Source organism: Sorex fumeus, unplaced genomic scaffold, assembly GCF_029834395.1.
Source record: "Sorex fumeus unplaced genomic scaffold, SorFum_2.1 ptg000003l, whole genome shotgun sequence".
Classification (NCBI taxonomy): domain Eukaryota; kingdom Metazoa; phylum Chordata; class Mammalia; order Eulipotyphla; family Soricidae; genus Sorex; species Sorex fumeus.
Window position 1 is genome coordinate 26,282,544 of NW_026606060.1, and position 20,964 is coordinate 26,303,507.

The window sequence follows — 20,964 nt, forward strand, 5'->3', positions numbered from 1 at the left end:
AACAATATTCCCTCACCATTGCTATTAAGCCCCCTCTACCCTTAGCCCCCTACCCTTGTACCCTGTAACCATAATTTTATATATATGTATGTGTATATATATACATATACATATGTATAAAATACCTTGTTCAATCCCTAGCACTGTGAAAGTCTTTTCCCTTGATTTGACTCTATATATCTCATATAGAGTGTAACTATTTAATATTCTGACTCATTTCACTTAGAATCACACCCTCCAGTTCCATTTAGGTTGTCACAAACAGTAAGATTTCATTTTTTCCTAGAGTTGAGTTGCAATCCATTATGGTTATAAGCCACATGTTCTTCATTCATCTGTCATTGGGCATTTGGTTATTTCTATTTTTATATTTGGCTAGTAGAAATAGAACTGCAATGGATATAGATGTATATGTATGTTTTCAGATTAGTGTTTTTTGTTTTCCTAATAGATTCATAAGAATAGAAAAAATATTTGATGATTTAGTAGATTTTTTTTTGGTGGCATTGGGGTTGGAGCCAAGTTCTTCACCTGCCACAGATGTGTTCTACAAGTGAGCCATATTCAACTTGGTATACCTAATTTTTATATTTTAAGAAATATTCTCACTGGAAACATACTGTTTTGTGCTAATTTTTTTTGTGCCACAAAAATATGTGGGATGATTGAAACTTAAATTTTCAGGAAGTTACGTCTTCTCTTCCCAATGTTAGTAAGCTCTTTGAAGAAAACTATAGTTTTCTGTATCTCCTTATTCTCTTCTTTGACAGCTGTACAATATATACTTGTATTTCATACTCCATTTAACTATTTACCAAACATTTACTAGATTCTTACAGGGTGACAGGGCTCCATGTCAAACTTGGAGATACAGTATTAAGTAGGACACTGGGGGTGAAAGAGAAATCAATGTGTGACTTGAGTGTGTGAGTGAGTGAATGAGCGAATGGATGACAAATTTGGTGCCATCAAATTAAGGAATACTACTAAAACACATTTTAACTACCATTCAAGTTCTCTTAAAAATTCATCTAGGTTAAAACGGTCAAAAAACTGGAAAATATGAGAAAATTAAGACCAGCCCTGCCAGTCATACCTCTTAATCATCTCAGTGTCCATAAAATACATGGTTTTGGAGTTTTTCAATGCCCAACATCATTTCATAGAAATTGTCTTTTCTCTATAAGGGCCATTACTAACTCTAACCTCTACTCCCAATTTCTCCCATATTTTCATAGTGTCATTCCAAAGAACTTAGTATGCACAATAACATTATTGTAAGTTTTTATTGAGATCTGAAATAAAGATTTAACCACAGTTTGCTTCCTAAAAAAATAATAATTTCACCAGCAAACCTATTACTCCATGTCATTTTTCTATATTGAATACAATGTTGAAGCCATAGTTAATTTTTGTTTTCTACATATCATCTTAGCACAGCAGGTAGGGCGTTTGCCTTACAAGCGGCCAACATGGCCAACCCGAGTTCGATTCCTCCACCCCTCTCGGAGAGCCCGGCAAGCTACTGAGAGTATTCGATATGCCAGACACAGTAACAACAAAGTCTCCAATGGAGACGTTACTGGGCCCGCTCGAGCAAATCGACGATCAACGGAAGGGCCTTACATATCATCTTGTGAAAAAAAATAAATAAAAGCAGACTGCCAGGTAGAAGTTGATCTCTCTTGCTATTCGTCTTCTTGACATACATATCACCAGTTGATTTTAAACAGTTTCACGGATTTATGAAAGAGAACCATATTCAGTCATCAGTGAACTAAACTGAAATATCCCTCTGGAAGATCAAGAGAAATCAACATTTAAATAAAGGCACTCAATTACAATCAGGCAGAGTGGTCAAAGTTTGGTTTTGTTGTATAAGTGAGAAGGACATGATTAATACTGTAAAATATCAATGTCCAGTGGGAAATTATGACTTAGCAAAAATAGTATGAGTCTCAAAATTGTAAATCTGTTTATTCCTTCCTGATATGTAAGATGATAGCTACATTATTGCTTTTTCTCTAGGTCAGGAGGCTCAAAAAATTCAGGAAACAGGAAGTAGGAAATAAACCCTCCTGAAAACAATTTTTCTTTCTTGTTACAGAGAAAGAAACTTTGAGACATTCCCAACTAAGAAAACTTAGGAGTCATTCCCTCAGTCCCTAGGAAATACATCCATACTCTTGACAAGTCCTAGCACAGACCAAAATGATCATGTGGAGAAAGATTCCTCCATTCTATCCATAAACATCTCCAAATCTCAATTAGACTAAGCCTGTCTCTGTCGATACATTTTCTAGTGTTTGAATGGCAGAAGACAGAGAGACATTTTAAAGTATATGTGAGGAATAAGGAGTTAATGGGAGTGCACCTGAAATAGTCACCTCAAAGAGGGCTTACCCTATTTAATCACGTGTTGGAGTACCATTGCTTTCTTTTTGCACTGGTGTGTATTGCCTGGAAACAGTCTCTATGTGGATAAAAGGACCTAAGTGTACTTGGAAAGCCTAATAATATTACCAAGTAGCAATACTGCTCATGTAATTTCATTATTAAAAAATGTCTAAAATAAAGAATAGTGGACTTACTGGTAACCTTTCATCTGACTTACATGAGAGGCTAAGTTCAAATCCCTAAGAAAAAGAAAATGTCAAGTTAAATTTGCTCTTTGAAATTCTTTTTGCTTTACTGAAACATGTGACTTGTTTTTGTTTTTGTGTTTTTTTAACCAGATCATATGAGCAGTTTATACTTGGTTATTCCACCAAACTCCTTGTAGTCATCCAGAAAGAATCAAACATAATTACTTTCACTTACTGTCATGTGTTTGGCCTTCCCAAAAGATTTTCCTAAGTATAGGGGAAAAAGGCTTGGGTTATAGATGAAGAGCTTCACAATAAGAACAGAAAAGATCCCCATTATGCTAGTCACAATGTACTACTTCCCCCAATTAAGGTGGGGCCCAAACTCAAATTTCTGTTACCTCAATAAATATGCCCTCATATGTGAAGTATTTCTTTGTATTCTCCAGTTTTCGTACAGACAATCTAGCATCTTTAATAAAAAAAAATTTACAGTCATCCATTTTTCAATATTAGAAATGATCGTTAGAATTCAGGGACTTCTTCCACCACAAAGAAAAATGCTTCCCACTTAACTCTCAATAATATCACTTTGCATATGTGGTTTTTGCCTCCTTTAAGCACTTTGCCACCATTAATGAACTAAATCAGCCTTTGCTACTTTATGAACTGTCTTATTGAAATGAAGTTGATTTTTCTCTGTGGCAGTCACTTGCGTAATGTTGTTTTGTTCTAGCAAACACTGCACTTATCTAATTCATTTTTAAATGTGTGCTCACATAAACATTTTTTCCAGAATATATTTTTAATGCTGCATTTGTACTACAACATTATAGGGAGCATTTTAAACTATAAAGGCATATAAAATCTTCAATGTAGTCTTCTGTAAGTACTTTTAAATTATGTATAAAAACCCCTTCAAGTAAGTGTGTTATAACTGCCAGTGATGGAAATTGTTCTCTCAGTGAACCCAATTACTATTTAATTATTTGTGTACTGTTAAATGGTGCTGGAGCAATAGCACAGTGGCAGGGCATTTGCTTTGTGCAAGGCCAGCCTGGCTGAGCAGGATCGATCCCTTTGCCCCTCTCAGAGAGCCCGGCAAGCTACCGAGAGTATCTCGCCCGCACGGGAAAGCCTGGCAAGCTTCCTGTGACATATTCAATTTGCCAAATACAGTAACAAGTCTCACAATGGAGCCATTACTGGGCCCGCTCGAGCAAATCGATGAACAACAGGAGGACAGTGCTACAGTGCTACTATTAAATGATTGGTTTACTGATGAAATGGGACTATTCAGTAAAGGCATGAAGAAAAGCTACAATTAGCAACAAAACTCAGAATTCTAAATCTGGCAAGTTTTAACTCAACCGCTTTTTTCTCCCGCTGGATCACTTTATACCACTGCTTAAAGGTTCATTCCTAGGATTTGCTCTCGATTGCCTCTCTGAAAATAAACATATGCACACTTATTTAATCTAATCCAAATTTAGATAGAAATGGGATTGTAGAGGCCTTTGGTGGAAGTATTCTCTAAACATTGGTTGACTGTTTTTTTTTTATTTCCCCATGTTTAGTAGGAACTATATAATTTCCATTTGAACACAGACCATACTCTACTGTTCTTGTGCTTAAAAAGGAGTTGAACCTTCCCCCTATTTTAAGGACTATACTCCACACCCTCCTGGCTTTTGTATTAGCACGTGATCAGGATTAGGCCAAATCAGAACATCTTTCTCTTCAGCACAGAAATTAGTAACATTATTAACATAGACATTTTATCAATGTTAGTCCAGTCAGAGAAAACTTGGAACTTTCCCTGGCTATTCTGATGCAGATTCTCTTTTCTCATGTTTATTATATCTATTTTTTATTTTTTAATTTATTTCTTTTATTAAAACACTGTGATTCACAACGTTGTTCATAGTAGAGTTGTTTCAGCCAGACAATTTTCCAACACCAATTCCATCAGCCATGTACCCTTCCCTTCACCAAAGTCCCAAGGTTCCCTCCCACCCCCAAGCCTGCCCCCTTTGGCAGGCATAGAACAATACTTTTTTTTATTATATTACCCGCTCCAAAACACTTAAAGAAATATCAAATGGAATTATCAAAAAATAAATGTCAGTTTGTGGTCATTGATTGCTGTATGAATTTAACCAATGCAAATAAAGAAATTCAAATAATTTAATACAGTATAATATAAAGCCTACTCTCACTTACATAAATAGTTTTCAATCTGGAATTTAAGTTAAATAGTGGTAAATTTTATTTTGTAATCATATATTATTTTAGTCATTATCATTTTCTATCATAAATAAAACTACTTTTTAAATTCTGTGCTAATATATTTTAGAGTTTACTTGAATAGGTAAAATCCACAAAGGTAAATTTTAGTAAGAGCAAATAGAATTGGGAAAATTTAAATAGGAAAATCTGAACTAGTCCCTTGGATGGTATTTGCATCCTTACGGAAAAAATCTAGATTGTTTAGGGGAGGCTATGATGTATATGGAATTTGAGGACTAGTGTTACAGGCAAACATAAGACCTTGTTTTTGTTGAATTTGTATAAGATAAAAGAGCAAACTGCTATAATAAGAGACTTCAAAATATCTGGGCTCTAAAAGAGAGAGAATTTTATGTTGAAATTCTTCCTCTCCCTTGTGTCCAAAGATAAGTGGCAGACAGTTTTAACTATGAAGCCCTGTAGGGACCAAGGATCTTCCCTTTTTGTCATTCTGTCATCCTAGAATATATTTTCTGTAGGTTATAAGGTGAAAGCTAGTTTACTGCCCTTCCCTCACATCGATGTTTTGGTTGCAGGAAATAAGAAAGGAAGAGTTTAAGGCATGAGGCATGAAGCTTGCTGTAAGGCAGGGTCTCTTTATTATTATTATTATTATTATTATTATTTTTATTAGTGAAACACCATGAGGTACAGTTGTAGATCTACAATTTTTTGTGCTTGGATTTCGATTATACAATGATCAAATACCCATACCTCCACCAGTTCCCATTTTCCACCACCATGGATAATATCCCCCCTACCCCCATCCCCCCCATCCCACCCTGTCTCTGTGGCAGGGCAATCCCTTGTATTCTTTCTCTTCTTTGGGGTGTTGTGGTCTGCAAAAGAGGCATTGAGTGGCAAACATGTTCAGTCCATAGTCTACTTTCGACATGCATCTCCCCTCCTGGGAGGATTCTCCAAACACCCTTTATTTGGTGCTCCCTTCTCTATCTGAGCTGCCCTTTCCCCTAGAATGCCCGCTGGCCTCTAAACTATGGAGTAATCTTCCTGGTGCTGATCTCAGCTATTCTTGGGTATTAATCTCATACTTTGTTACTTTATATCCCCCAGATGAATGCAATCTTTCTATGTCTATCCCTCTCTTTCTGACTCATTTTGCTTAGCATGATACTTTCCATATTGTACCACTTGTATGTAAATTTCATGACTTCATCTTTTCTAACAGCTACATAGTACTCCATTGTGTAGATGTACCAAAGTTTCTTTAACCAGTCATCTGTTCTTGAGCATTCAGGTTTCTTCCAGTTTCTGGCTATTGTAAAGAGTGCTGCAATGAACAAACAAGTGCAGATGTCACTTCGACTATACATTTTTGACTCTCTGGGATATATTCCCAGGAGTGGTATTGCTGGGTCAAATGGGAACTCAATTTCTAATTTTTTGAGAATCGTCCATACTGTTTTCCAGAAGGGCTGAACCAGTCGACATTCCCACCAACAGTGAAGGAGAGTCCCTTTCTCGCCACATCCACGCCAGCATCGGTTGCTTTTGTTCTTTTGAATGTGGGCCAGTCTCTGAGGTGTGAGATGGTATCTCATTGTGGTTTTGATCTGCATCTCCCTGATGATTAATGATGTAGAGCATTTTCTCATGTACTTTTTTGCCATTTGGATTTCTTCTTTGAGAAAGTTTCTGTTTATTTCATTGCCCCATTTTTTGATGGGGTTGGATGTTTTCTTCTTGTGGAGTTCAACCAGTATTTTGTATATCCTGGATATCAACCCCTTGTCAGATGTGTATTTGGCGAATATCCTTTCCCATTCTGTAGACTGTCTTTGTATTTTGGTCACTGTTTCTTTGGAGGTGCAGAAGCTTCATAGTTTAAGATAGTCCCATTTATCTATCTCTGTTTTCACTTGCTCGGCCAGTGGCGTGGCATCTTTGAAGATACCATTAGCTTCAATGTCATGGAGGGTTTTGCCAACTTTGTCTTCAATGTACCTTATGGTTTCTGGTCTGATGTTGAGGTCTTTAATCCATTTTGATCTTACTTTTGTACATGGTGTTAGGCAGAGTTCTGAGCCCAGTTTTTTGCATGTAGCTGTCCAGTGATGCCAGCACAATTTGTTAAAGAGGCTTTCCTTACTCCATTTCACATTTCCTGCACCTTTATCGAAGATTAGATGATCATATGATTGAGGGGAGATGTCAGTGTATTCAACCCTGTTCTATTGGTCTGCAGTTCTGCCTTTGTTCCAGTACCATGCTGTTTTAATTATTACTGCTTTGTAGTAGAGTTTGAAGTTAGGGAGGTTGATTCCTCTCATTTTCTTTTTCCCAAGAATTGCTTTAGCTATTCCTGGGGGCTTATTGTTCCATATAAATTTCAGGAGTGTTTGCTCCATTTCTTTGAAGAATGTCATAGGTATCCTTATAGGGATTGCATTGAATTTATACAATGCTTTCGGTAGTATTGCCATTTTGACAATGTTAAGTCTCCCAACCCATGAGCAGGGGATATCTTTCCATTTCCTCGTGTCCTCTTTTATTTCCAAGGCAGGGTCTCTTAATCTCAGTTCTATGTATGTTTTGTGTTGGATAATTCTTCATTATGGAAGGACCATCCTGGACAGTATAGGATGTTCATCAGAATTCCTCTATACATTAGGTGCTATAGGTATACCACTAAAGTGATAAAAATCAGAAATGTCTCCAGATTTTGCCACTTGTCCTGAAGCTTGGAAAAAATAGTCTCTAAGAACCACTTTTAAGGAAATGAATCTGAGGTTACATGCATCACTTCTGTCCACATCCTATAATCAGAAACTAATAGTTTAAACTAAGTCCCAGAAAGTCTGGAAAACAGAGTTCTAGGTAAATGAATTCAGGCTTGGATAGAACTTTGGGAATTCTATTACTTAAACTAGAAGAAAATGAATTATAGGGACAATTAGTGCTCTTCTCCACACAACCTGATTGGTGGACTTTTCTACCATAAAAGCCAATAAATCACCTTTAAATTTTATCTGATTTTTTTCCTCTTCTCTTTCCTTTATTGTTGTTGTGATGTGATATGGCAATGCCAGAGCTCACACAATTGATTATGTTACCCCCACCAACACACACACACACACACACACACACACACACACACACACACTTAGTGGGGTATTCTGATGATCACACAATTGTGGTACCAGAGTTCACAGTAAAGAGGGGCAGTGCCAGGGGTTAAACTCAAGGCCTTGAACTGGAGAGATGGTAACATGAGTAAAGAACTTGCCTTGCACACAACTGATTGGGTTCAACCCCAGCATCCTTTATAGTCTTTAGCCATGCCAGGAATGATCCCTAAGCATCAAGCCAGAAGCAGGCCCTCAATACCACCAGGCATGGCTCACAAACTCATGAGCTCAAGCCTGTAAGCATTACAGCCACATAATGGGTTTTTGGCCACTACAAATTCAGAACCTTAATTGCCACAAAATAATACTTTCCTCAACCTACACTGTAAGTTGAAATTTAGAACTTTATCCAAAAAGAATGAAAGAACTAATGTCTGAAGTAACTCAAAATTTGGGTCCTTGTGCAAAAGGGGTTGAACAAAATAGCTGAAATGAGGTAATTTTTTTATCAAAAGAGTCTGATTGAGATGGAAAGGCCTGCTGTAAAGGTCCCCGGTCACTGTGACAGTTAAGAAAAATGACAGTCTAATTATGCAAAATTACCCGAATAGAAATTGCAGGCATCTCACATTATTAGGCTTTGAACTGCTGCTTTCTACTTCTCATTGTAAATACCAAAAGCCTTTAGTGGCTTCTTTACATCTTCAACAAAAGGACCCTTGCTTACAGCCAGCTATTTAGTAATTATATTTCTATGAAGTTAGCACTTGACATTAAAACCGCCTAAGAGAAGAGTGTTCTAGGGTATTAAAATGGAGTGGAGAATAACAATGGGAGAGATTCCCACCTTCTAAGGGTTCTCAGAGTTCATCTTGAGGCCAGTAGTTCTGAATTTAAAAACATTCTCCATGGGAATTTTTGTATTAGAGTACCACAGAACTTCTCGATGTAGATATCTCACAGATGCCACCATGTAAACTCAGCAGCCCAGCTTCATAGATCCCCCAACTAATGTCAGAAGAGATGTAAGCCAAGCCCCTGAAATTCATGGGTACACTGGTCTTTGGGCTGAAAACACGAGGGCATCCTCAGGAAGGGACAGGCAAAACCCTGCCCTGCTGAAGCCCCAGAAGCCACAGCCACAACCAACAGCCACCACCATGTAAACTCAGTGGCCCAGTTCTACAGATCCTGGAGGTCTTGGAACATGCAATCTCATATACAGAAGCATGGCTCCTCAAAAATTCCACAACACTGACAGTCCAGGAGGATCAAACAAATTTGGATGGGAAAATGACAGAGGTCAATTAAACTCAATAAGCAAAAAATAATCACTGAAGGCTTCACTAGTAACAAATAGCTTGGTAAACCCTCAGATAATGATTTAATGACCCTATTGTGAAATATAACAATTTTCACTTACCAAAGTATGATTCTATCAGCCATGTAGTTGTAACAGACAGCATAAAATAAGTTACTTTGTGCCTGCTGAGGAACATGCTTGGATGGGAGTCGGAAACTGGGGGTAATGATAAAGAAAAGGTCACACCGGTGGTGAGGTTAGTTTTAGAACACTGAATGACAGAAATTACTATTTTATGAACAATTTTGTAAACCATGGTTTTTAACTAAAATATTAAAAAGAAGAAAATTTCCATTGAAGAATTTTTTACTTTGCAAAAGGTATAAAAAAAAACCTGCAGGATAAAGAGAGATTTGTTTGGATGTTCTGAGAAAATCATCAGCAAAATCTTCAGGGAAGAGGTGACTTAAATCAAATGCAAGATGGAAAGAAAGGATTTTTGAAACTGAAGGACAGTCAGTTCAAAGATAGGGCATTTTTAATCTCTGTGAGGAATAGTGAGCAGCAATCAGAGTAGACCAAAGGTTTGTGGAAAGAAGATAAATAAATTAGGACAGGACTGACTGTGAATGCCATGATATAATTTGAATTTTTTTCAATAAATAACTCACCAAAGTTTTAATAATTACTATTGCTTACTTAGGAAAAGTGATCCCTCCCATATTTTCTTTCCTGAGGATTTGCTTTGGCTATTTGGGGGTGTGGGGAATGAAATTCAATACTTATTTTCTTTAATTTCATACATATATTTATAAAAAATTCATTAAATCTGGATAATGCTTTAGGGAATATTGATATATTGATGATATGTTAACCTTTCTATTCCATGAGCAGGGGATGTGGTTCATTACCTCATTTCTGCTTTTATTTCATTAAGTACTTTTGTAGTTTTGTTTTATAGTTTTCTTTGTTTAGGTCTTTTACCTCTTTAGTTAAGCTGATTCCTAGGCACTTGATTTTCTGAGGCACATTTGTGAATGGTAAGGTATTTGTTAAATATCTCATCCTTTGTTTCATTATCTGAACATAGGAAAGCATGGATTTTTGTGTGTTAATTTGTAAACTGCCACTTTACTGTATAAATCTATTGTTTATAGGAGGTTTTTTTCTAGAGTCTTTAGCATTTTCTAAATAGAGTATCATGTCATATGCAAATAGTGAAAGCTTGACTTCTTATTTCCTATCTGGATGCTCTTAATATCTTTTCTTGCCTAATTGCTATAGTGAGTACTCCAATACTATACTGAATAGAAGTGGTAAGGGTGAGAAATCTTATCTTGTACCAGATCTTAGAGGGAGAGTTTTTAGCTTTTCCCCATTGAGTAAAATGCTTGTTGTGAGCTGTGGTAAATGGTTTTGACTATGTTGAGGAAAGTTTCATCGATTACCATTTTATTGACTTTTTTTTTAAATCATGAATCGGTACTTGATCTTGTTAGATGCATTATATACATCTAGTGGTATGATCATATGATATTTTTTTTCTTGTATTAATACAGTGTATTACAGTGAATGACTTGTGTATGTTAAACCATTCTTGAATTCCCAGGATAAATCCAATTTTGTCTTGGTGTATGATCTTTTTTGATGAGTTGATGGATTCAATTTGACAATATTTTGTTGATAATCTCTGCGTGTATGTTCACCAGGGATACTAGTCTATAATTCTTTTTGATGGTGGCATAAAGACAGACCCTCAGGTCAATGGAATAGAATTTAAAATGCAGAAATAGAGCCTAACTTTGGTCAGTTAACTTTTATAAAGGAGCAAAGTGTATAAAGTGGAGCAAGAAAAGCCTCTTCAATAAGTGGTGCTGGGAAAACTGGTTAGACATGTGCAAATAAATGAATTCAGACCTCTAACACCATGCACAAAAGTCAAATCAAAATGCATTAAATACCTCAATGTTAAACCTGAGTCATAAGGTACATAGAGAGAAAAATAGGTAGAACTTTCCATGGGATTGAACCTAGAGACATCTTTAAAGATGAAACACCACTGATCAAGCAAGTAGAAGCAAAGATAAACAAATCAGACTATATTAAGAATTTTCTGCACCTCAAAGGAAATGGTGATCTCAATCAAAACAGCCCACAGAGATCAGAATAAAATATTTGCCCACCACTCTTCCTATAATATCAAGATAATATATAGAACTTTAGAAAAAAAAAAACATCCAACCCCATCAAAACTTGGGATGAAATGAACAGAAACTTTCTTAAAGAAGTCATACAAATAGCCAAAGTAGGTGGAAAATGCTCAAAATCATTAATAAGCAGGAAAATGCAAATCAAAACAACAGTGATATCACCTCACACCAAAGAGACTGGTACTCCTCACACAAAGAACAACAACAACCAGTGTTGGTGTGTATGTGGGAAAGAAGAAGGCCCTTATTTACTGCTGTTACTGCTGGTGGGACTGTCAATTGGGACAGCCTTTTGGGATGACAATATGGGCACTGGTAGAGGGATGGGTACTTGGTCATTGTATGACTGAAACCCAAGCACAAAAATTTGTAAGTCTACAACTGTACCTCATTGTGTTTCACTAATAAAAATTTTTTAAAAACTAGAAATTGAGCTTCCATACAACCCAGCAATTCCACTCCTGAGAACAACCCCCAGGGCCAAAAACACACAATTCAGGCAAGACATCTGCACTCCTATGCTCATTACAGTAGCAAAATTCTGGAAATAACCCAAGTGCCCAAGAACAGATGGCTGGATAAAGAAACTATGGTGTGGGTCCAGAAAAGTAGTACAGCAGGAAGGGTGCTTGCCTTGCATGCATCTGACCCAGATTTAATCACGGCATCCAATATGGTCCCCTGAGTGCCACCAGGAGTGATTCCTGAGTGCAGAGCCAGAAGTCAACCCTGAGCACTGCTGGGTATGCCCCTTTACTCCAGAAAAGGAAGAAACTATAAAACATAAACACAATGAAATATTCAGCTATAAGAAAAGATGAAGTCATACAATTTGCTGATATGTGGATGGATCTGGAGAGTATCATCTTGAGTGAAGTGAGTCAGAGGGAGAACAGACACGGAATGATCCCACTTATATGTGGGATATAAAGACATAGTATGGGGAAAAACTAATGTTCCTCTTTTGCCTTTCTCTTTTTGGAGGAAAGGGATGCATAAAAGCATAGAAACAGACTTTCCTCTTGGAGGAATGTATTTGTACATTTTGAAGCTGCCAGTGACACCACTATTGAGGAAAATATTGTATTATAGTAACAAACTCTGTAACCAGGAACTTTGCTTAATAGTGGTAGCAATATTGGAATTACAGGGTTGCATTGCAGTACGCTTGGTTAAAGTAGCATAGAGGGGGAAATTCTATTAAATTATGTGTTTCAAAAGTATGTCAAATGTGATTTAAGTTGTAAAAGTATGTACTTGAAAGCCCTAGAACAGATGAAGGGGGAAGGTCTGTTTATATTCCGGAAAGGAGGAGAAAACAGGGGAAATTTGCTATGTTAACTTGGGCTACTACAACAGAATACTTTAGAGGTGGTGGTTTAAACAATAAACATCTACTCATAGTCCTGGAGGCTGGAATCCAAGATCAGACTATCAGTATCTTTAGGTTCTTAGTAAAGACTCCTTTATACTTATGTTTATAGCTGTGCCCAGTTCAATCCTCACATACAGAGAGAAAAATAAATCATCCCTCTAGTTGTTCTACCTATAAAGATACTAATACCATACATTTTGTCCATTTGCCCATTCTAATCCCTAACTAAAGACTCCCACCTCCTAACACCATCATATTTAGGGTTAGGATATCAATAAACAAATTTTGAGGAGGACCCAAATATTTAGTTCATAACAAGTCCACTATAATGCTCTCTAAAGAAAAGTTCAGAATTTTCTGGAAGGGAGAGACTTCCTGGCATTTTTTTCTCACCATATCTGATCTCCCATTTCTGTTCTCTATAATTTCATTTTCATTTCATCATCCTGTTATTCATCGATTGCCTCGAGCAGGCCCCAGTAACATCTCTTTCATCCTAGCCCTGAGATTATATTCAAGGCTCTTTAGGAGAATGAGACCCATCATTGTTACTGGTATTTGGCATATTTGGTACGCCACGGGGAGTTTGCCAGACTCTGCCCTGTGGGCAGGCTACATTCGATAGCCTGCAAGTTTGTCCAGAGTAGGAATGAGATAATAAGATGTCATAAAAAGATGTCCTGATAAGATGTCGCGTGGCCGCAAATGCGGCCGTGCAGTCCCGGGAGCTGGATTTTACAGTCTCTGAGTCTTGGCCGTTGATGGGATTACACGGCACCAGGGGGCCAGGTGGTGGGTGTCACCCCCGCCTACTGGAATTTGGAGGATCTGGGTGGAGGATGCTCGACTCCAATCCGAGTAGACTGGGAGATCTCGGCCCCAGAACCCGCGTGGATTTGTCCCTCTGCCAGTACCTTCATGTGTGCGGAGAGTGGTCTCAGCATGGTGGTGGCTGGTCCTGGAGGTCTTCGGCTGCCGGAGCCCTGGTCGGGGCGGGGAGGAAAGCTCAACCCGCTCCCCTCCAAGGGGCCCCGGCGAGGAACAGCCAGGCGCGGGGGCAGACTGCACTGTTCTCGTCCGGGAGCTGGATTTTATAGAGATCTCCCAGCCTACTCGGATTGGAGTCGAGCATCCTCCACCCAGATCCTCCAAATTCCAGTAGGCGGGGGTGACACCCACCACCTGGCCCCCTGGCGCCGTGTAATCCCATCAATGGCCAAGACTCAGAGACTATAAAATCCAGTTCTCTATAAAAAGAGGGAAAATCATAAAATCAACCAAACCTTTGCACATTATAGTTGTTAATAGAGGACAGTATCTGTGTAGCAGGAGAAAGAGGCTTAAGTCTTTATTCATGACCCTATTTCTCCCTCACTGAAAAACAACAACCCCAAGAGTGTATCTAGGGGATATGGAATGGAGATCAGTGGACTAGGATATAATGTCTGAAGGGGTAGGTGATTGCTCATTTTACCTAGAGCTAAATGTTACAATATCAGGGCCTGATCCACCTACTAGGAATTGGTTATTGAAAGAAGAATTGATGAATTCCGAGAACGCAGAGAAGAAACAAATACCAATTGATGTGAGAGATACATGTGAGATATCTCACCCAAAATTCATGCAAAGTGAAAAAGGAATGGTTCCACCACACAGGCTGTCCACCATGAATTTATATATCCAGAAGGGACCGCGAGACTAACAGAGCTGTATAATTGTACTTTCTACCTTCAGAATTGCTCATAAAATTGGAGCTATTCACTAAACCAAACAATCTGATCCTTGAAAATAGCCAGTGGGATAGTTCATCTGGCCACAGAGTTGGGATGCTTGCACTCTGTTCTGAGTGTTATCACTGCTTCCAGGCCTCCACTGTTTTGCTGATAAGACACAGTAAGTGAGACTGATGGTACACAGGCCTTGCATATGTGAGGCCCTGGGTTTGATCCCTGGCATTGATTGGGCCCTCTTAGCAATGTTAGGATTGTGCTCCTCACCTAATAATAATAATAATAATAATAATAATAAAATTACTAAGAAAATTATGATCATGTTATCATAACTTCAACAGAATTATATTCTATTTCTCACTCTGGGCAGAGATGATTGAGAAAGAAAGAAGAAAAGAAGGAAGGAAGGAAGGAAGGAAGGAAGGAAGGAGAAAGAAAAGAAAAGAAAGAAAGAAAGAAAGAAAGAAAGAAAGAAAGAAAGAAAGAGAGAGAGAATTTTAAGGCTAAGTAGAAACTAGACTATAAATTTTTCTCAGAGTAAAAGGAATGTAACAGAAAATTTTCTCATGGTTAAAAGAGAAGCTATTAAACCTTCTAGACACTCAGAGGTGCTAAGAAGCTACTGTGGCAAATCAAACCAGGACCTCAGCATGCAAATTGTACACTCCAGACTATTAAGCTCCCTCCTTATTTCAATAAGCACTGTTCCTCATTTCAGTAAGCATAAGGAAAGTACACTCTTTATATATAATATTCCAGAGTGTATCAACATTAGACCTCTGGAAAGAAAGCTTAGTAAATCTTAGTTTTTATTCATACTATCCTAGAGCCTTAGGAATAAAATTCTACTTAATATTCTTTTTTTTAACTTTTAAGCTCTGTGTAAGTTGATCTATTGACTTAAGAAATGGGAGAAATCAAAAAAAAAAAAAAGAAAAGAAATGGGAGAAACCTATTCAAGTTGTTGAATTAGCTCCCACTCTCACACTTCAGAACCACCTCAGATTCTCATAATGAAAGGGATTCTCCCTTTCTCTCTATCTTGCATGTGATTAGATCCTCATTAAGGAACCAGTTGTTTAGAGTGGGTATACAATTTTCCAGAAAGAAATTTGGCACTGTAGAAAACTTGACCAACTTGTATAGCAAATGGATAATCTCTCTCTCCCTCCCTCTCTCTCCCTCACTTCTGTCCCTCTCTCCCTGTCTACCCTTCTCTTCCTCTCTCCTCCTCTTCTTCCCCCTCTCTCCCCATCCCTCCCTCCTCTCTGTCTCTCTCTCATTTGGCAGTAATGAACATGATTTCATGAAGTGATTTAGGGAAGAATTTTATATGTGGATGTTGACTCAGTTGTGCCTCCATTCATAAAACCATGATAATAATTAATATGTGTAGGGCCCATTCCATATAGTTCCATAGTTAAAGTTAATGATTTTTGTTGGGGTCATGGTTACCAACAGCTGTGTGGAGGGAGGAAGGAGAAGTTAGTGTCCTTTTAGTTGTTTTGTTTGATGATGCTAGATCAAACCCAGAACTCAAATAAGCAAGCACGCCCTTGATCACGGAGCCATCCCTAGCTCTCAATAATTCAATTTTATCTTTACAACTTTGTGAACTAGGTATTATTATCACCACTTTAAATTGAAGGAATTATCACAAAGAAGTTAAATAGGTATGTCCAAGATGACACTGCTTGTAGCAGAACCTATATTCTAGTTGGTCTGGTTCCAGATTTTGTACTTGTAAACTCTCTATTAAATTGTTTCTCCAGCTTTCACAAAGAACCTCAACTTCATTATCAGAAAACCCTAATTTTTTTCTTGTAAAATTTAGCTTTTCTTTAGTGTCCAGTTCCTTCAATGGTGCTGTAAGAATTGAATATGAAGGTCAAAGACACAGTACAGGAAGCAAATGTGGGGTAGATCCTGCCATGCTCTATAATCCTTGAGTTACACTAGCAGTAATGTCTGAGCAGAGCTAAGAGTAAGCCCTGAGTATAGTAAGGTACATGAAAGAAGGGAAAGGAAAAGCAGAAAGGCAGGAAGGAGATTTTTTGAAACATAACCTGTAACTTACACTATAAATGTCTATAATGTAATTTTGGGTTTTTTTAATACTCTAAGTAATATTGAGGGAATATTCCTAGATCTGTGCACTCAGAGTTTACCCCTGGCAGAATTTAAGAGGCCCTAAACATTACTGAGGATCAAACCACAATCGGCTACATGCAAGACAAGCACCTTATTCCCTGCACTATCTCTTTGACATTAGGGGACACTATTATACATGGTTTTATTCTTACAATAAAATTCATAATGGATCTTTAAAAATTATTCTCATCTAGGGCTGGAAAGATAGTACAGTGGGTCAGGGTTTTCCTTGCGTGCAGCATAGGTTCCATCTTCAGCATCCCTTATGATCTTCCAAGCACTGCCAGGAGTGATTGCTAATTGCAGAACCAAGAGTCATCCCTGAGCATCAACAAGTGTGGTCATAATTCTACCTTCTATCCTGAAACATCTAAATATAGCTAGAATCTGCTGGTTTTATGCTTTTCTGGTGGAGGGCAGAGATGTATCACAGATGGGTAAGACATGCAAACCAGGTTAAATCCCCAGCACTCCATATGTTCCCCTGAACACTTCCAGGAGTGAACCCTGAGTACAGATTCATGGATGAGCCCTGAGCACCAAACAAGCAAATCAACTTTTGAGGAGGCCAGAACATTAGAAAAGTGGATAAGACTCTTGCTTGACTTGCATGTGGCTGACCTGGGTTTGATTCCCCAGAACCACATATAACTGAGAAGGAACTAACATCTAAAATACATTTGTTTTTAAAATTCCATCCCCCCCTCTCTCTATATATATATGCATCTATATATACATATGTATATTCACACAAGGCACAACCTTTAACATGCTAGTGATCTCTTATAGAAGGACTTAATGGCCCCTAGGTGAAATACAATGATTTTCACACTCTTTCCTATAAGGAAACTTTTTTGTAGCATTCTCAGCGGTTTTTCATAACACAATACAAAATAATTATTTCGGTTCTGCTTTGGGGCAGGGGTTGGGGTTCAGGATGGAAAATTCCAAAATATGATGATGGGAATGTGTAATGGTGGTGGGATTGGTGTTCGAATAGTAAATGTAATGAAATATTTTGAAATACTTTGCAATATTTTAATGTAATACAATAACTAAATAAATAAAATTCCATTCAATAGCACAAAAAAAGGCAAGGGCAGAGAGATAGTGCAGAGGCTTAGGCATTTACATTGCATGCAGCCAGCCCTGTTCTCACTTCTGGCACCACAAGTGGTTCCCTAAGTACTTTCAGGTGTGACCCAACCTTCCTACTTTTCCTCCTCCCCCAAAAAAGAAACCCACAGGGAATATGATTCCAAGTTGGGGAGAAGATCTAAATAGACACTTTTCCCAAAGACATGACAGCCAACATCATCATGAAAAACAACGAAACTCATTAGAAAATGAATGGCTGGTAGAATGACTATTCTTCCAAAGACCAAGATAACAAAAGTTGGCAAGGTTATTGGAGACATGGCAGGCTGGTGCACTGTTGGTGTAAGTGTTGTATTCGTGCAGACACTAGGAAAAATCAAACAGAAAACTACTATATGATCCAGCAATCCACTTCCTGGTCATTTACTTAAAGGAAATAAATTATAGGAGAGAGAAAAGTAGATTGAAGGCAACCTGTTCTGATCTAACACTTTATCTCCTAAAAATATCTCCTAAAAATTAGACAAACTATTTTGTAAATATTCTACCAATTCTACATGTTCTAAAAGGGGAAGGGCTTGAAGGTTCACAGTCATGGTTATTTTAAGGGAGTAAAAATCACAGATGATGGGAAGTACTTCTTCTGTTTGCTCTGGTATTTTTTTTTTCTATGTTGAATGCGCACTGCAGAGGAAGTTCAAAGTTTTTAAGACACGCAGTCTCGCAAGAGACCCTCGCTCGCTTGTGCAGCCTGGCCTGCTTTCGGAAGCCAGTTTTGCGGCGTCTGCAGTGACGTGCCCACGGCCACGCGCATCCTCGTGACCCAGCCGTTTGGCAGCAAGAAGCCTACGAGGACCACGGCCACTTACTTTCTCCTGGGGAGGCCAAGAGGCCGGGCCTGGGAACGTTAGAAGATGCGTGGCGGTGGTCCCAAAAGGGCATCATGCTGCCACTGGACTAGCTGCGAGCCCAAGGCCGAGGCCGAAAGTGTGGGCGTGGTGTACCAGTCCACGCGCTCGGCCAAGCCGGCCGGGCCGGAGGACATGGGCGCCACGGCCACCTTCCAGCAGGACACGGAGAGGGAGAGGGACGCCCAGGCCATCTTCGAGCGCAGCCAGAAGATCCAGGAGGAGCGGAGGGGCAAGGAAGACGACAAGATCTACCGGGGCATCAATAACTATCACAAGTACATGCAGCCCAAAGACATGTCGATGGGCAACGCGTCCTCGGGCATGGTGAGGAAGGGGCCCATCCGCGCCCCCGAGCACCTGCGGGCCACCGTGCGCTGGGATTACCAGCCCGACATTTGCAAGGACTACAAAGAGACGGGCTTTTGCGGCTTTGGGGACAGTTGCAAGTTCCTCCACGACCGTTCGGACTATAAGCACGGCTGGCAGATAGAACGCGAGCTGCACGAGGGCCGCTACGGTGCCGCTGAGGACAGCTACGAGGTGGAGAACCCCCCGCCGGAGGAAATCCCCTTCAAGTGCTTCATCTGTCGCCAGACCTTCCAGAACCCGGTGGTCACCAAGTGCAGGCATTACTTCTGCGAGAGCTGCGCGCTGCGGCATTTCCGCACCAGCCCGCGCTGCTACGTCTGCGACAAGCAAACCTACGGGCTCTTCAATCCGGCCAAAGACCTGATGGCCAAACTGGGCAGGCGACGAGCTGCCCGAGACCCTGGCGCTGCCCGTTCCCTAGAAGACCCAGTTCTAGACTAGGAGAGCCCTAGTTCTAGACTAGAAGACCTAGGAGGGCCAAGTTCCCGTGACTTTGGTTTCCCATCACTCTTCCAAATAAATGCTTAGTGGTTGTTTGGGCGAAAATTTAAATAAATGGGGGGGGGGGGAAGTTTAAGAAAGTGTAGACGTTTTGTTATCAATCCCAGGCATCGATTCCAATGACCAGACGAAGGTCATTCACTCAACAGTAAAGTAACTAAATGGGGTCCCACTCCAGTGACTGAACACTTGACCTTTGTCTGCTGAGGCTCTGGGGAGAATGACGTGGGAATGTTATCCTCAGGTTTTATTTCCCCATGTATACTATATTCTTTAAATCCCAAGGTATCCTTACTTACAAATGGGAGTTAAGGCATAACTTTCTATCTCTGTCTCTCTTTTTTTCTGTTTCTCTCACTCTGTTTTTTGTCTCTATCTCTGTCTCTCACTTTTTTTCTGTCTCTCTGTCTCTCTTTTTCTGTCTCTGTCTCTCACTCTCACATACACACGCAAACCACCTTTTAACCTTTACACCTACACAGAGAATCACTACCTAAACAGTCTAAGAATTCTATACCTTACCAAAAAGCTAACTCAAAGAGCTGATGAGTGCATGCTTGGCAAGTTTCAGATCTGGTACCATCCCCAGAACCACATGGTCCCCTGGGAGTGACCCCGAGCATAGAACTGGAAGTAGTATCTGAATGCTAATGTGTGTCCCAATTGCCAAACCCTGCCTCCCCCACAATTAGTAAAAACTAAAAGTAGAAAGCAAAAAAAAAAAAAAACCAGAATTCTGTGCCCACCTACATCTTACCATATACCTCCATTTCTCTCTAGTATTATATCTGTTCTTATTTCAAGACCATACTTGTCAATTTGTAATTTCATGTGTATTACATTTCAGTTCAAACTTTTTGTATACATTCCCCCACAAATTTCATCATGAAATCATGATGATCTATTTGATTCACTGCTCTATCTCTAGGGCCTGGCCAGTAGATAAGTGCAAAAATGGATGAAATAACTTCTTGGTCCTCATATGCTGCAGCAGTTTCCTTGCTAGCTCCACAAGAGCAGAGTGTTAAATTTTTAGGAATTTTGTAAATTCAGCATTGAGGAGCTTGAAATCAGAGGTGCTGAGAGTATTTATGGCACTGGTGTTAGAAAATGCCGCATGTCAAGACGTTTTTACCCAGCTAGATGGTTTATCACAACGGTGCTTTCTTCTAAATCCAACTATAAATGAGATATTGCATGGGTGGGGGGATGGTCTCTGGGCTACTTAAAAATTATCCCTGTGTTACATACAGTGTTTTAAATACTAGATATTTACTATTTCTATACAATTGCTTTCCTGCTGGGAATACCCATTCTTTTCTGTAAACTGAATTTGCAGACAAGTATGTCTCT

At 39.1% G+C, this 20,964-nt stretch overlaps 2 protein-coding genes across 4 annotated transcripts in view; both read left to right on the forward strand.

Moving 5' to 3' along the window:
- Window positions 1–20,964, forward strand: part of SYT1 (synaptotagmin 1) — a 551,120-nt gene that overhangs the window by 394,303 nt on the left and 135,853 nt on the right. The window lies entirely within an intron of this gene.
- On the forward strand, window positions 18,745–19,551 carry LOC130028027 (E3 ubiquitin-protein ligase RNF113A-like). Its single transcript, XM_056118783.1, has one exon. It carries the CDS (start codon window positions 18,745–18,747, stop codon window positions 19,549–19,551), a length of 807 nt encoding a protein of 268 aa, XP_055974758.1.

Excerpts from the sequence above, each read along its gene's own strand:
- LOC130028027 (XM_056118783.1), top strand. The coding sequence starts at position 18,745 with ATGCGTGGCGGTGGTCCCAAAAGGGCATCATGCTGCCACTGGACTAGC.